General features: G+C 46.0%; 1 protein-coding gene across 5 annotated transcripts in view; it reads right to left on the reverse strand.

Moving 5' to 3' along the window:
- Fyn (FYN proto-oncogene, Src family tyrosine kinase) overlaps positions 1–17,113 on the reverse strand; it is a 211,453-nt gene that overhangs the window by 31,035 nt on the left and 163,305 nt on the right. For 3 of the 5 annotated variants that reach the window (XM_050138045.1, XM_050138046.1, XM_050138047.1), the window contains 5 exons: positions 9,320–9,418; positions 7,074–7,177; positions 6,010–6,159; positions 3,209–3,373; positions 204–383 (listed from right to left, as the gene is read on the reverse strand). In XM_050138045.1, the coding sequence (XP_049994002.1) occupies positions 204–383; positions 3,209–3,373; positions 6,010–6,159; positions 7,074–7,177; positions 9,320–9,418 (698 nt within the window). Of the gene's footprint in view, positions 1–203; positions 384–2,680; positions 2,837–3,208; positions 3,374–6,009; positions 6,160–7,073; positions 7,178–9,319; positions 9,419–17,113 lie in introns of all 5 variants that reach the window. The other 2 variants (XM_050138048.1, XM_050138050.1) reach the window with 2 other exon arrangements.

A 17,113-nucleotide genomic window follows, 5' to 3' on the forward strand; every position in this document is an offset into this window, starting at 1 on the left:
ACTTCTCAAGACTCTGGGGGCAGAAAAAGCTCCCCCTTTCCTAAGCATTATCCTGAGGGAGCACAGCCGGCACCTCCTGATGGGAATCCACGGTCCAGGTAGAGACTGGGGGCTGAGTAAGCGGGCAGCCCCGTTTCTGTCTCTGAACAGTCCCTGCAACCTGCCAGCCGGCGTGAGGAGGGAGGAGGAGAGGGCTGCCCAACCTTTATTCATGTACTCCGTGACGATGTAAATGGGCTCCTCAGATACAACGGCATAGAGCTGCACCAGCTTGTCGTGTTTCAGCTTCTTCATGATCTGTGCTTCCTCCAGGAAGGATTCTGGAGACATCGTGCCCGGCTTAAGAGTCTTTATGGCTACTTTTGTGTTCCCATTCCAGGTACCTACAAATAGCCCACAGCAGTAAGTCAAACCGAGGATACTCTTTTCACGGGAAAAATAATTTTGATCAGCAACTATGTGCAGAAAATTAGACTTTTAGTTTTAAAAAAAATCTTAGATGTTTTTTTTTTTCCAAGCAAAGACAACCACAAAGGACTCTGTCATGTATTTCAACAGGAAAAAATGAGTTTACTTATAGATTTTATAATTCATTAACTTGTCCCGCTAGATAGACATCACTTTTTATGGCTCATCCACATAACTGTGCATTTACACCACAAAACTTTGGGCTCTTATTTCAGTGGTAAAAGCCTAGGATTCAGAATTGGCCTGGGTATCCAGTAGCTGTCCCCTAGATAACAGGAAAAGCCTGGAAGAAATTAGATTAAATTCCATCTTAGAGGGTGTGCTCCCATAGAAATAAGGCCACACACCGAGGATGCCTGGAAATCAGTTTCAGGCTTTCAACTGTGTGCACTGATGAGTTACCTGACAGAGTCCTTCAGCAATCATGCTAAATGAGCCCACAAGCACAGGCAAGGGACACACTGTCTCCTTGCCCATACTTCCCCAGATGAGGCAAATCCCTCAGGCTTCTGGCGAGTCAGCCCCAAGAACAACGGCTTCTAGCAGGTGGAGTGCAGAATAAGTGTTTAAATACTTCTGTAAAAATCTAGCTAACCCAAAGGTGAGGCCCGGCTTATGGTCATCAGTTAGCTCATCTGTAAAATACGGGAATGGACTGGTAGCTTTTCGTTCTCTTTTGGTTCTCAAATAAAAAGAAAAAATTCTGGCTTACTCCATTTTTAGCTGATGACTTTGAAGAATAATTTTATAAAGGGAAAATAAAAATCTGCTAATTCAGATTATATTGCTTACAATCTGAAAGGCAACGTGGGTTCAAACCATGACTGACTCAAATGTATTCTGACTATCAGATCTAAGGAGCCTGTATATCGAAGTATTTATTATTCTGTTGAAACATACAATTACAACATGCATTCTACGGGGGGTGGGGGGAACCTATGAAAGTGCCAGTGGCTTAGGGGTTCAATTATCTCAGAAAATACCCGCCACTCAGTGTAAATGGGAACTTTGACAACTTTTAAATCGCCTCTGTGATTTAACTGCTAACGGTTTCCAATTTAAGCAGAGTGTGGTCTTCTTCTCTTAGCAGCTCGGGTAACTGTCTAGGCTTCTATCCCAGCTCTTCCGCTCCATGGGAAACAACACCTTGGTGCTCTGTGTAATGATGATTTAAAGTTGACAGCTTCAAAAGTTTGAAGATAAAATTCTTATGGGATGCCATTCTTCCTGATTGTGTGATCTGATGAAAATCCTCAGGACTTAACAACTTCAATTATAAGTTGGGTAGATAATGAGATACAAGATGTATAAGCAGATTTTATAACCCTTGAGCTAAAGTCTAGACGGGGATGGGCGCATTAATGTGACCACTATGATAATATGGACAATCGATGACACATATACATGCATGGCTGTCCACTTCCACTGTCCATGTGTGCATCTGTTTCTGAGTCTGCATGGGACCTGCTGTACTTCAAACATTTGATTACGTCAACTCTCTTCCTGTGGATCATATCTGAAGAACACATGTACCTGTTTATACCCTTTTAGACTCCAAGGAAGGGAGATTCCAACACTTTGTCATCATTTGATGGACAGATGCTTTTGGGAGGGATCTAAGTCTATGGATTGTCTGTAAGGAAGGCTGCAGCTGACCCAGAGAACGAGAGAGGCCATTTCAAGGGCCAGTGCCGTTGGCATTACTGACAACCAAGTGAAGAAAGGTGTGCATGAATCAAAGATCTACAAGGGGTTTTAAACACGCCTGATAAAATCCTCAGAACAATCCAATGAAGCAGCTGTAACTTCAGGCTTACAGATGAGGAACTGAGGCTCAGAGGTGTTAAACAGGCCCCATGCTTATGCTTCATCATCCAGCAAGGGTTTAGACCCAGGCCTGGCACACAGAAAGCCCGTGACCTTAGTCTACCACTGTCGCCCCCAGCATCTTACCGTCCCATTTAACAGGGCGAGAAATCACCACATTCCCAGCGTGCTGGTTTCTGGTGTGCAGGTGCTTAATGAACCAAATGAAACAGGACAGATGAACACAGCAAGGTGCCACCACAGTCAGCAAACCCGGGCCCGAGGCCCATCTAGTGACACAGGTTAAGAAGCTTTGTCCCAATGGTCACGTACACGTCTCTGTTCAAAACTGTTCTTTTCACCGGCTCTGAGATGTTGCCAAAACAGAATGTGCCCTCTGCCTTACCAAGCCACACTTCAGCGAAACACCCCTGCCCCAGCTTCTTCTCCAGAGACAACGAGCCACGTGCAACTTCCCAAGCATCTTTAGCCAATCCAGAAGTTTGTGGGGTACAACTTGATGAAATCACAGTTAAGTTAAAACACAAACCATCAGCTTTCTCTACAGGAAAGGGAATTAATAAAGAAAACACAGTCCTTATAATCCATAATCATGCATGCACTAGGAAAGATGGAAGGTGACTGCCCTGAGGCCAACGCTCGGCAGTATCAGCTTCTGGCTCTACGGGGTACACTCTACGCAGGCTGAACAGCCCTTCCACCAGCCAGAGCACAGCCCGAGCCATCTGTCACTCTTGCTCAGTTCTATCTTTTGGAGAAATTCCAATTTTTTTTTAAAAAAATGAAAATTGAGTAATTCAAATTGTCTGTCTTCCTGCTCATGAAAGATACCTTTATCTTCACCTTCCATCTTTGAGGTTTGGGATTTCCCAAACGGGGAAGCTAATCAAAGAGTAATTGAGTCTCAGCATACCCATCCATACTTCCCCAAACTGCCCATTTCCCAGTCTCTTGATCAACTGCAGGGATTCTCGAGGGATTTCCCAGACATCTTTGGTTTTGACAGACAGATCGGTAAGCCGTGGCATCCCTTTGTGACAGGGGACTACTAGGCGGCAGCAGAGACCTGCGGCTCTCTCTGAAGGAGCAGGGGAGCGGCAAGGGAGAAAAGAGCAGAACATGTAACAACAGTGTGCACGGGTGGGCAGCGCAGTGTCGGCGGGCGCGGCGCAGGCCACAGAGGATGTGACGAACACAAGCAAACATTCGCTGGAGGTGGACGAGGGCACTTCAGATGGGGCCTCTGCAGTCGTCTGTGTCCACGCCCCCCCCCAACCCTCCCCCCAACTCCTGGGGAGAGTTCCATACACACAGGTGCAGACTGCTTTGGCTTCTGTGCACTTTAGTCTAATGGACTAGCATACATATTCCGGAATTCTGAAAATGCCCTTAATTTAAAAAAGTGCATACATAAAAATAAAACATGTGACCATCCCTTTTATTTCCTGATATATAGATGGCCCAAGGGTCAAAGGAATCTTCCCGGTACAAATGCATTTAGAATGAGACTTTAGCCTAGGAGCCTTCCGCAGAACTCTGGTCTGTTAGAACAAGCCTCAAGAGCAGGCCTGGCAGCGGGCACAACATGGCACGTTTTCTTTAGGGACTGCTTTGTCCTTCTGACTCTGATCTACCAGTCCTGTGCGTGTGCAGTGCTTTTAGGGGGCAACTTTCCACTAAAAACAAAAACAAGGACACAACTTTTTAAACAGCTTCCTATATATAATTTAAGAGTCTAGATTCAAAGAAAGAATAGAAATTAGCACTCACAGAAACTCAACGACATGAAAGACTAGGAAGACAGCAGCTACTGCTCAGGTTACTGGGAAGCTGAGTCTTTTTCCTCCTTTCCTTTGAAAGGATATACCTCTGAGAACCTAGCAGGGAGAGCGACTAAGTGTCAACAAAGAGTAAGCACTCTGGATGGACGGACGGAAGCCACACAGAGCCTGGGCTGAGAGGTGGGCAGAGCCCTTCAGGTCCCTTGAAGCCCCTCAGATCCAAAGCACAAACTTGGCTGCCTCTTCTCCGGGAACTCCTAGCTTACTTTTCACTTTTCTTTCTGAGGGAATCTGGTTCTGAGGTGTTTAGGCAGGGTATTATTTATGTGTCAGTATTTCAAAGGCATCCTATGTGCAAGAGAGAGAGAGAGAGGAAGGAGGAAAAGCCAATATAAAAACAAATCTAACTCGAGATAGATTTCTTTCCCTGAGATTAAAAAATGTCTATTGTTCTTCATATCTACTCTCTCCTCCAGCTTTATGGCATCATTACGGTGCCCTTTCCAGCACACTGTTTTCAAATGATCCAAACCCTGGGGACCCTGCTGATGTTTGCCTGTAATGAAATATATTTCAGCATTTGAAAAATCCTTATAACATGCAGGCGTTTTGTGTATATCTCTGAAGCTCAGGGAGATTTTCTGCTCCATTTCTCTCAATATTTCATTAGAATCCACACAGAGCGAGAGCTGACGCCCGAATCACTGGTTGCTCAGGTACTGTTAATTTTTTCAATGGCTCATCAATGGCCAGAATCAATTCGTAGGCATTTCTAATTGTTATTTTTAAAAGACTATATTTTTGTGTGTGTGTGTGCTAAAGATAGTACAAATACTTTTCAATGGTGGGGTAAAAAAAAAATAAGGTGGGTGTGGCTCCTATTTGTAATCCCAACATTCAGGATGCTGACACAGGAGGGTTGCTGTAACTCTGAAAGGTCACCTTGGGGAATACCCTGGGCTCCACGTAAAGATCTTATCTCAAAACAAAAGCAATAAATAAGTAAATAAATAAAGGAGGAGGTCAGGTATGCATGCATTGTATAGTGGGCACACTTGTTAACCAAGGAAAGCAAGCACAGCACATTAAACAATTGCACATAAAGTTACACAGTTAAATGAAATGCACATGTGTATGCATATATCCAATAATTAAACTGCCAAGAACAAAAGAATGATATCATTTGGTGTGAAGGCAGTCTAATCTTAAAGTATAATCTTCAGAGATATACAGCTGGGTGTGGTGAGTGGCGCACACCTTTAATCTCAGCTGTCAGGAGGCAGAGGCAGGTGGAGCTCTGAGCTGGAGGCTGCCAGGCCTGCACAGTGACACCCTGTCTCAGGAAAGAAAAACAAAGTCACAACAGCAGTCATAGAAGAGCCGTGGCTGCACACACGGAAGCCTGGGTAGGAAGCAACACTCGGGACACTGAGTCCTGCAGACAGAGCATCATGAAATGCAGGGAGGTGTGAGCAAGCCCACTGCAGGGCAAGTGTTCCCTGCAAGCCTGCCCAGGGGCAATTCCTTCCTCCTCCTCCGTCTCCTCCTCCTCCTCCTCCTCCTCCTCCTCCTCCTCCTCCTCCTCCTCCCCCCCCCCCCCCCCCCCCCCCCTCCTCCTCCTCCTCCTCCTCCTCCTCCTCCCCCCCCTCCTCCTCCTCCCCCCCTCCTCCCCCCCCTCCTCCTTTCAAAGTTCTGCAGGACATTACAGAAGGCAACGGGAAAAGAACTTGCAAGGACTTTTATGATGCAAATAAAGACAAAACCAACTTTTAAGATTTAAACCACTGCCTTCTCCTTGGGGGAACTTCTCTGTGGTAGAACAGCCACGTAGGCACAGGTGCTATGCATAGGAAGGGACCGTCTCCTCGTCCCTTGCCAGCTCTGACCCCCCCCCCCCATTTCCAAGTGCTGAGGGTAGTTAGGTTAAGGTTACCTGAGTAGTGCTGTACAAGCTGCTGGAGGGTTTCAAACTGGGCCCGGGTGGTGATATAGTATCCACCATTGTCAAGTTTGCGAATTTTATAATGTTTGACATGGTCTCCTTTCATATCATCCCAATCCCGGATGGAAAGTGAGTAGGCACCTGGTAAACACGCGGAGCGTTAGCAGTGCCGGCCAGCCTCGATTGCCAGTCTGTTTGTAGATCTCATTTGACTGTTCTAATAATTATCAAAAGGACACACATACATGCATGTCCACAGATGCTTGCACACATGCACACCGCCCCATCTCCACACAGTAACAGACAAAGACAAGTCTCGCCGTCCTGCCAGTGTCAGAAGACATTAGCAACAAAATGACTTTGCTCTTGAAACTAAAACTTCCCAGCTATTTTTCTAAAGTTTCCTTCCAGTTTCTTTGTCATCTAACACAGCCTGCAACAAACCACACTGGGCAAGGTCAAGAGCGGTATGGAGCTTGTCTCCCGGCTTCACTTCCCATGGGGTATCTGAGAGGTGGGGATGGTTGAGGGGTGGGGGACAGGGATGGTGGGGGCAGAGATGATGGAGAACAGAGGTGGGCACAGAAGAAATGGCACGGTGCTCCTCTAAAGGAGCTCCAGAATTCTGCGGGCCGACACTTCACAGGGAGAGGCTGCCCGAGTAACAAGGCACAGGGAGCCTGAGACCAACCATCTCACTGACCTCCACCTGTGGGCTCTAATGAGTTATCAAACAAAGGGAAGAGGAACAAAGTCCTCCGCTGACAAAACAAAATGGAACGAGGGGAAAATAAGCAGAGCAGCCTCCCTGTAGAGGAACTGGGACCCTAACAAGACCTGAGGCTGAGGCAGGGATGCTGTCTGGCCTGTGCTCCTGGAGTCTCGGAGTCATCTGCAGCTCCGAGTCTTCAAGGGAACTGCAGAATGGGACTGCAACAGCCAGGAGGGGCTGTGCCAGCTCAGACCAAAGTATTACAGCTAAGCCTTCCCACCCAAAGACGAAGCCACAGATTCGAAAGACAAGGCACCTTCGCCCTGTCCTCTCCTTATCTTACCTTTGGTGGTTTCGCTCTCGCGGATAAGAAAGGTACCTCTTGGGTTTCCAAAGGACAGGAGCTGTCTCTCGGCATCTTTTCGGCCAAGTTTTCCAAAGTACCACCTTTGAGGGAGATGGGGAAGAGAAAATAAGGTCACCTGCGACTGAGCAAAGTAGCTTGTCCTCCAAAATTCCTTCTCCCTGAATGTTTTCCCAACTGGGTTTTCTTTTGTAGCTTCATTTGGTTCTTTTTCAATCTATCCCTGATTCTATCCTCTCTCCATCTCTTTCATTCTTAAAAAAAAAAAAAATCAGATTTGAATCGTGAGTTGTTTTCCTTTCCTCTTGGATGGCAGACATTTACATGTGTGGAAAGTGCCACCTCACGCCCAGAGAGAGAAGCCTGCTACCTCGTTTGAAATGCCGACTGCAGGAGAGGCCTCCACAGCTCAGCTAGGAGACCCTTGATTTCTGAGAATAATTACAACCTCTGGGAAATACCAAGCCCCAGTGTAGAGACAGCTCATTAATCAAGCATTGTTTTTTAAAAAGAGACTCACTCAGGATGGATAAAGCAGAAGGATGGGTAACATTTCTACGCAAGCGCCACCTATGAGAATCCTGAAGAGAGGAAGCCAGCTGTAACCCTGATCTGAGAGGACGGCTGTCCTTGGAAGCCCATTTTCATTGTCTCGTTCCATCCAGCAGGTGTGAGGGCTCAAATTATCAACAAGCGTTTACCTGGCACCTGGCCTGTGATCTGCAGCAGGGCCTCTCCTGACACAGCTGTAGGGACAGCTTACTGCACATCTGAGATCTGTACACAGTTAACGAGCATGTCCGGAAAAACGAGCTGGTGGGGTAGACATGTTACCATTCCCTTGTAACAAACTGATGGCTCTTTTGTGTCGGGACAGGAACCCTCCGGAGTCACCTCGGGATCCTATGTGTCTTCTGTCTCCCACCTGCACTGTTGAGCCCTAACCCAGCCTGGCAACTGGTTCACATTTCAGCACTGGCTTGGCTAAGAATAGTGACGTGCACCAAGAGCCCAAGAAAGAGTTTTGGAGCCTTCCACTAGAATCTCTGTTTAGGAACAAATTTTAGGATCTTTAACCATGAAAACACATGGTTTTTAAAAATGAATCCATCACACCTGAATGCAGCTAGTAAGCTCACTGTCAGTTCTTCAGAGTGTCAGACTCTGAGGGGAGATACGCCCCATCGCCCCAGCTCTCCAGTGACTTGAGAAGGCCAACATTTCCCACAATCCCAGTGTAGCAATAGTTGATGTGAAGGGTATGACAGCAATTACCTGTGAGCAATGTCTTTCTTGGTCGGTGTCAATAACAACAGTGGTGGTGGTGGGGGGCTTGGAGAACAATGAATTATTATCTAAGTAGCACTTTAACATAATGCTAACTAACTGCATTTATAAAAAAATATATGGCTTATTTTAAAAAAGAACTATCCTTTTTTATTAGGATATAAATATTAGGAATCCTTATCGTTGTAACTATGACTTAAACATGCAGTGAGCCAAGGGCAGGGGCAGAGGCCAAGTTCCTGAGCTTGGGACACCAATGTCCCTTTCCTCTTGCCAGAGTCCTCCAAGTGGCTCTGGTAGTAGGAGCGATGCTCAGCCACTCATCTTTTGAGAACCCCGACGTCTCCCACCACGGTCCCCAAACTGTCTGCAGTGGGGGAGTGAGGCCAGCTAACGGCTAGCCAATGGCTATCTCTGTGAAAACAACCAAGACCTCGCGGGAAAACATCATTTGAAACTGTAGTATTTTCCAAGTGGTGGGACTTGCTGTATGTGAAATACTTTTACCTGGGGTCCAAAGGTGTCTTCTCAGGACTCTCGGTATTTCTGATTATCAGGGAGAAGACTCCTAGCTTAATCTTTCGTGATGATTTGCCTCCTCAGCGCCCAGGGAGCAGACTGCAGGCGCACTGTGGGCTCTCAATAATGCACGCCACAGTGGAGTTTCACCACGTTAGTTTTTAATCTAGAGCGAGTCATTGGGTTTTCCCTTAAGGTACTCATACAAAGCTTCTAAATAAGAAAATGGACGGGTTTAAAGGAACATATGAAGCTAGTAACAGTGTGTTCCAGAGGCATCAGAACAACACAGCAGCATTATGTTCTCTCAAGCCACAATCGGGAAAATTTCTTCACTCTCCCGTGCCATGTTGCTGGCACTTTGTTGTGACAATTAACTTTTAGAAGCAGGTAGTTAGAGAACACAACAACAAACATACTCTTCTGCCTGGATAGAGTCCACTGGAGCCACATAGTTGCTCGGAATGTAACCAGTTTCCCCCGTTGTCAAGGAGCGGGCTTCCCACCAGTCTCCTTCCCTGCAAAGGAACAAGAGCAAAGCCGTGACTGCGTCATCCGGTTCATTCGGCGCAGCACTCTGCAGTCAGACTTGATGCAGTAATTAACCCTTCTGCCTTGCAATTGCTGCAGTCTTGCTCCCCTTCTGCAAGCTAACAAAGGCCCTGAGAAGACCAAATGGCTTATAACCCAGATCACCACGAGTTGAAGCAGGGGCTGCCTCTCGCCTTCTGGTGAGATTAAGCAGCTGAGCCAGTAATGTTTGCCTAGCACTGGGGGGGTGGAGAGAGGATTACAAGTTCAAGGTCATCCTCAAGGCTAGAGATTCTAAAACAAACACACACTTTCTCCTCTGGGGAGTGGTTCTCTGGGTGGGAGGCAAACTTGGATGAGGTGTGTGGGGGGAGCACAGACAGCAGCCCCAGCTCACTCTGGGAAAACTGCGGATTGTTTGGGGGAGGGAAGCCTGTTAGGAAGCACACTGAAGGACTCGTGCATGCTTAGGTACCCATCTTGCTTGCTCTTAAGAAAGAGGGAAGGCATGCGTTCTGCAGGTAGAATGATCAAGAACATCGAAAGGCAGGCTTTCCTCAGAGACTTTCATCTGGGGGTCACTCTATCAACACTCACAGCTTCAGCCTGCCTGAATCTCAGGCAGGGTGGGGGACAGCAGGGGCAGGAAACCACAGAGGGCAGCGAACTCTGAGGTACAGCAGCTAAGTGCTCGGGTGTGAAGAGGGAGTGGGGGTGTGGTGGAGGGTGGGGGCACTTTCAACACTCAGTATAAAGTCTGTACAGAAAACAGGTGTCCACCTGCTTGGATTCATGCAGGGTCTTGTGCAGCAAAAGGCAAGGATGGAGTATGGGCTTCCTCCCACTAACAACGGGTGGGTGGAAGGTCTGTTGTGTGCAGTTGAGCTGTGACTCTCCACCGCTGAGGTCAGGAGAGTGGTGGGAGGGCAGGGCTGCCCCCTGCACATCAGGCCTCCCAGCCTGCGACTGTGACAGACACATCGCCTCCTTGTCTCCCTTTAGTCCTTGGAGGTAACAAGAGAAATTTATATATATATATATATAAAATCACCTTTTGGCTGGGCTCTGTTGATACTCTCATGCAAGGAAGAAAATGTTCTGGCATAGGGCTGGGGGAACATTCTCTCCAATATAACGACATCTAGCCTTTGGTTAACCTGGAGTCTTTTCAGGGCCTGTACAGATGAAACTTCTGAGCAGGGGTACCAAGGAGCAGCGAGTCCAGTGGGGTTTTAGAGAGCCACAGAAAAAAATGGCAACTAGTCCAGTGGGTGTGGCCATGGGATGTCAGAATAGTTCACAGGGAACTGAACTGCTACTGAGGTGTCTGTTTGTTCTTAAAGATTCATTTTTTAAAAAAATTATGACTAGGCATGAGTGTGTGTGTGTATGTGGTCACGTGCACGAGGGTGGAGGTGCCCATGTGTAGGCGTGAGTGTGTATGTATGTGGTCACATGCACGAGGTGGAGGTGCCCACGTGTAGGCTGATATGGGTGTGGCTAGCAAACTTGGGTCTTCTGGAAGAACAGCACATGCTCTTAACTCCTGAGCTGTCTCTTTAGTTCTAAGCGCATAAAAACTTATTCCTTGGAGCGCTCACTTGGTCCCAGCACCTGGAAAGCAGAGGCAGTCGGAAGCCAGCCTGGTCTACACAGTGAGCTCCGGGCCAGCCAGACTACATAGTGAGACGCTGTCTCGCACAAACATATTCCTCAGTATCTCAGTCTTTCCTTTCAACCCTATTAAGCAGATACTGTAGTTCTCTTGTCCATAAAGCCCTTTAGTTACAGCCACATTTCTTGTTTGAAATATTTATACATATCAAAGACTTTACATAGATAAAAACACACAAAGAATGCAGTATCAGTTTTCAAGTTCATGGACATCTATCCAGCTACAATCTGTGCGTGTGTGTCTCTCTCTTCCTTGTAGTAAAACTCATGACTTGGGACTGGGGGTGCACTGTGGCAGTGGTTGCCTAGTGTGCCCTAGTTCCCAATCCCAGCACCACAGGGGAAAAAAGGCTATAGCATGGTATGGTTCCCACTTCTAGCCACACAGGAGTATATGTTGCTGAAGTCCAGCATCTAAATGTACACATGGAAGTTATGCTAACCATTATGTGTGTTCAAGAAAAAGCTTTGGAAAACACCACCTTCATTTCAATAGTGACAATCTTTACTGCTCTGAGCTTCCACTAGATGGAGACATTTCACCATTAGAAAAAAATCACCCATTCAGTCCCCCAACCGGGGAAAGGCTCTGAAAGGGTGAAGGAAAAGGAAGTACTTGTAGCACAGGCTTACTTTCCAACACATGAAAACTTTCATCAAGGGAGCTATAATAGAATTAAATTAAGAAAAAGGCTAGCATCAGTTTCAGGTGAAGTCAGAATGTTGATGGGGCAGGAAGCCAATACATCTTGCTGCAAATTGGGACAAGTCCAGTTTATTCAGGTGATACAGCGTTAATGAAGCAAGTTCCAGTTTAAGTTGGTATTCACTTTGCTGTTTGGTGCAGGCACCGAAATAGTTTATCACACATTAGAACCCAACAGTCAGTTATCAAAACAGTAAGTGTGTAGTTATTCACAAGAAAGAGTCTACCACTTGGACTTCTGTTTCTGGGACGGCCAGGTGATACAGATATGAATAATTTGCATTGGTATGGAAGAGACAGAGTACAGATGTTTAAGATGAAACAAGGACCCCCTGAAAGATTGCTGTTAACACCCCCACAAAGAAAATACTTTACCCAATAAACAGCAGGATAATTGTTTGTTTATATTTAAAGGGGGATATGATATAGATATGAATAATTTGCATTGGTATGGATCTTGGTTTATTGCTACAAATTTAAGGTCAATTTTGTTATTTGTATATTTCTGTTCTTGATTAAGGGATCATGTTTGTGTAGCTCATTTAAAAATGTAATGTATAACTAAGAAATATAAGTTAATAGATAAATAACAGTCAAGCTTGTAGTCATGTTAGTTAGATTTTCTAGATGTACAAAGATGTATTTCAGATGGATAGGTATTCTTCGAATCTTTCAGAGACCTTTATGGCATTTAAAATGTTTTAATAACTTAGGAGTTTTTATGACATGAGACACATTTGCTCCTGGCAGCACCAATTACTTCAAGAGGAAGATGGGCATCAAAGAGGCTCCTTATGGAGTTTGTTAGATAAATTGGACATTCAGGATCCACAGAGAAATGACTGCTGAACTTGCCTAAAGATGAGATTATTGTTTGGGGTTCCTGCTTCATGAAAGAGTCTGCTAGACATTCTGCAGGATTCAGAAAAATGTGACGGACAAACTGCCAGTATAGGCTGAACTGTCTTTGAAATTTCCTGCTTTGTGGAAAAGTCTGCTGGATACTACGGGCCTGTAGGCTGAAGATGGATGCCCCAAAGGTACAGAAGAACTTTGGGTGACTGTCCAGGCAGCGAAATGTCTCTGTCAATTCTAGAGTTTTGGAAGTTGCTTAAAATGTACTTCCTGTTTACTTAGGTGATATTATATCCTTCTGGAGTCTTTGATGGAGTTGAAGAATTTATAGTTATAATTTTCCATAGTTATGATAAAAGATAAAGTATATATAAATATTGTAACTGTAATTCTTGCTTGATACCTGTTTTGTTATATGCAATTTTACTATGTTAAAGTTAAAACCTTCCTTTTTATTTAAACAGAAAAGGGGAGGTGATGTGGGAGTCCCCTCTGTGTGCTGTGAATACCGTTAATGAATAAAGAAACTGCCTTGGCCTATTGATAGAGCAGAACTTAGGTAGGTGGGGAAAACTAAAGGGAAGGCTGGGAGGAAGAAGACAGAGTCATAGAGACACCATGGATCAGCTGCCGGAGATAGACATGCTGAAACTTTGCTGGTAGGCCTTGTAGTGATATATAGATTAATAGAAATGGGTTAAATTAAGATGTAAGAGTTAGCCATTAAGAAGATAGAGCTAATGGGCCAAGCAGTATTTGAATTAATATAGTTTCTGTGTGGTTATTTTGGTTTTGGGTGGCCGGGATGAACAAGCGGACTCCCTGCAACAGGTAGGGGCATTTTTCTCTCTATCCTATGAGCGACACACAAGTGACAGAGACATGGTACAATATGAGGTAAATGTCACATCTTGAGGAATTTCCTTCAGACTTTACTCTCACTGGGCCTTGAGGAGTTACAGACTCAAAACATCTACCAGAAGTTATCAGGCAAACAAATAAATCACTGCAGAACCAATTCACCTACAAACTTTGCCTTCTGCACACTGTGCTGATTTGGAGTGGGTCTCTAAGATGTCCCTTTCACTTTTTTAAAAATGTTTCCGAGTTTTTATGGAGCTATATACCCCCCCCATCTCTTTTCCTCTCCCCTCCCTTTCTACCTTCTCCTATGATCCCCATGCTCCCAATTTACTTAGGAGATTTTGTCTTTTTCTACTTCTCATGTACATTAGCTCCATGCATGTCTCTCTTAGGGACCTCTGCTGTCTAGATTTTTTATGATTATGAATTGTAGGCTGTGTTTTTGTTGTTGTTGTTTTGCTTTATGTCTAAAAGCCACTTATGAGTGAGTACATATGATATTTGTCTTTCTGGGTCTGGGTTACGTCACTCAATATGATGTTTTCTAGATCCATTCGTTTGCCCACAAATTTCAAGATGTCATTATTTTTTTCTGCTATGTAGTACTCCATTGCGTAAATATACCATATTTTCCTTATCCATTCTTTGGTTGAATGGATAAGAATAGATTGTTTCCAGGTTCTGGCTATGACAAACAATGTTGCTATGAATGTAGTTAAGCACATGTCCTTGTGGTACGACTGAGCATCCTTTGGGTACAGACCCAAAAGTGATATTGCTGGGTCTTGAGGGCCCCTTTCACTTTTGACTTGATCTGCTGTAGTTAATCATTATTAGTAAATCTTGTGTGTAATGCATGTGTGTTCAGATATGAATGCCAATGTGTGTGTGTGTGTGTGTGTGTGTGTGTGTATGCATGTCTACAGAGGCCAGAGGTTGATGCTGGTATCTTCCTCAATTCCTCTCGACCTTATTTTTGAGATGGGGTCTCTCTGGACCTGGCCAGCGATCCTCCTTCCAGTCTCTGCTTACCCAGCACTTGGTTACAAATATTGCTGCCTCACTCAGCTTTTTGTGTGGACACTGGGCACTGGACTAGGTCCCGGGCCTTACCTGCTGGGGACTGGACTAGGTTCTGGGCCTTACCTGCTGGGGACATCTCTTACAGTTCCGCTCTTTTATTAATTCACACTTGGTGAGATACTGTCTTACTGTTTTGAATCAAACCCATGATTTAACCCCGACACTGGTTGAGAATGGTTTCTAGGTAGTTACAATAGCCCCCTGTCCTCCATTGCTGTCTCTAACCCTTAAAGACCCTCATGGGGCTGTGGTTCCAGGCGCTGGGAGCGCAGACGGAGTTAGGAAGTGGCTTTGCCAAGGGCAGCCAGCCTTGCCCTATCCAGCCATGGAGTGCTGGATTCTTCCTGCATTTGGCAACTGTCCTCACTGAGAGAGGCTCTATATAATAACTTTTATCACAACCAGGTAATCAAGAAAACAAACATACAAAAAACCTATTTTCTATTTTAGTTTTTCCTGACCATGAGAGATAAGAACTTTCAGTGGGTTCCGGGCAATGACCATGATTCCATGTGTAAAATATCGATTGCATTTTTAGGACTTGCTCTTTCAAGATGGTTAAGTCACTAGCTAAGCAGTGGGAAGACAGGGAATAAAACAGGTGAACTTAGACACAGTGTGGAGTGAGCTCCCACCTGCTGATGTCACAACAGCCCTCCAACCCGTCTGTGCTGGGTGAGGCCCTTAGGAGCACTGCCCTGTACACGCCCTGTGTACGCTGGGGGATGAGGGCTCTTGATGGGGTGGGTCAGGAGAGGGACATACAAGAAGAGGGGTAGCAGCTGCCCCCAGAACAGTGCCCCAGCCCTCTCCTGCCAGGGCTGAGAGACGGCTGGGCAGCGGGAGGGAGGGAGAGAGGGAGGGAGGGAGAGAGGGAGGGAAGGCGGGCCTCCGTGCCATCTGCTCTATGTTGGTGCTTTGTTTTCCCTTCGCTGGCTTCCCTTCCCTGTTACTACTGTGACTCCACACAAAGCTGACTTTTCTTTTCCACAACCTTGAACAGGGGCACTTAGATGGCATGTAGGATGAAGAGCTGCACTCTTAAGGGGGAAGCCCCTGTGCAATGTTCTCTTCTGTGAGAGCAGGATGAGAGGGCCACGGGGCTCTCTGTAAACATTAAAGGCTACACATTCAAATACAAATACAGAGCGGGACGGACAGCACCCCTCCTTCAACATTTCTCTAGAATTCACTGTTGATGTGGTCTGCATCAGGAGTGTGTGGATGCTCAGTGTGTGGATGCCCAGGGCTGTACTCGCTTCTCTCCACCCCTCCTACTTCTTACTTCCGGGGGCCTACAGAGTTTCAAATTTCTAGTCATCCTCGCCATTTAAAGACTATTGTACACACTGGGAAGGTTTATCAGCCCAGTCAACAGACTCTGACAGGCAGCATTCATGGAAGACTCAAAATAACAACATTCACAAATGAGCGGAGATCAAAGCCAAATCCCCCCCTCCGACTCGCCAGCCAACTTTCTAAATCTTTTCCTGTCACTCGGATACTTCAGCTCCCTTTGATGGCAGCATCTGGGCTTTTCCAAGGTCACACCTGACACCACACTGGGAATTCTGAACCTTACCCCTCATCCCGGGCTTTGCCACCTGCCAGGACTGTGGGCTGGGTTATCTAACCTGTGCCCTCCAGCTCTCAGATGTCACATAGCGACTGTGACACAGACCCCGACAGTTGTTGTGAGGAATAAATGACAGCAACTGTAACTCAGCACATGGGCAGTACAGAAGGAGCCTTCAATAGATGACAGCTGTCCACTATTACAGAAATTCCTGTGTCTGTAGATCCCTGGTGGGGGAGGGAAACGCTTTCAACTTGGGTGCTGGCTGCATAGCCATGCTTAGCTTGTGAGAATACCACAAATTTTATGTTTTAAAAAAACTGTGGTAAGAGACATGTAACATAAAAGTATCAGTTTTTACATTTTTAAAGTCGGAATTTGCAAGGTAATAAGTTAGTAATTACATTGTTATACAAGAGTCACCAGGCATGGTTATATGCACATTACTGCATGTACTTCAGTAAATTAAGAACCAGCACACACCTACTCCTTTGTTGGTGCTGACAATGTCCCTGGTGTCGTGCAGACAGCATCCATGACACCGAGTTACTACCGTCTCTGGAGGTACTGGGGTTTACTGCTCAAAGTTGGTATGTTCTCAGAGTCCAGGGCTGCGAGCCAGGGGCACCCCAGGAAGGAGGCAGTCTTTAGGTTACAGGAGTCCCCTGTTGCCACCACCCCCCTCTCATGGGGTTTGTCACCTCTTACCTCCCTCCTTTCATCTTTTTAAAGGGGTTGAAGAGCCACGCTTCTAACCCTTCAGCTACCATGAAATCCAAGTAGAGAGGCAATCGGACTGGGTAGCTTGAGCGAACCCCCTGATGTGCCCAGCCCCAGTGGCAATCTTTCCCCATGACTGGGGAGCACACATCAAGACACTTGAGGTGCTGAGCCACGACACTACCATTTTCTTGGGAGCCTGGG

The sequence above is a fragment of the Alexandromys fortis genome, unplaced genomic scaffold (genome assembly GCF_014885135.2).
Source record: "Alexandromys fortis isolate MF-2015 unplaced genomic scaffold, M_Fortis_MF-2015_v1.1 scaffold_14, whole genome shotgun sequence".
In the NCBI taxonomy this organism is placed as follows: Eukaryota; Metazoa; Chordata; class Mammalia; order Rodentia; family Cricetidae; genus Alexandromys; species Alexandromys fortis.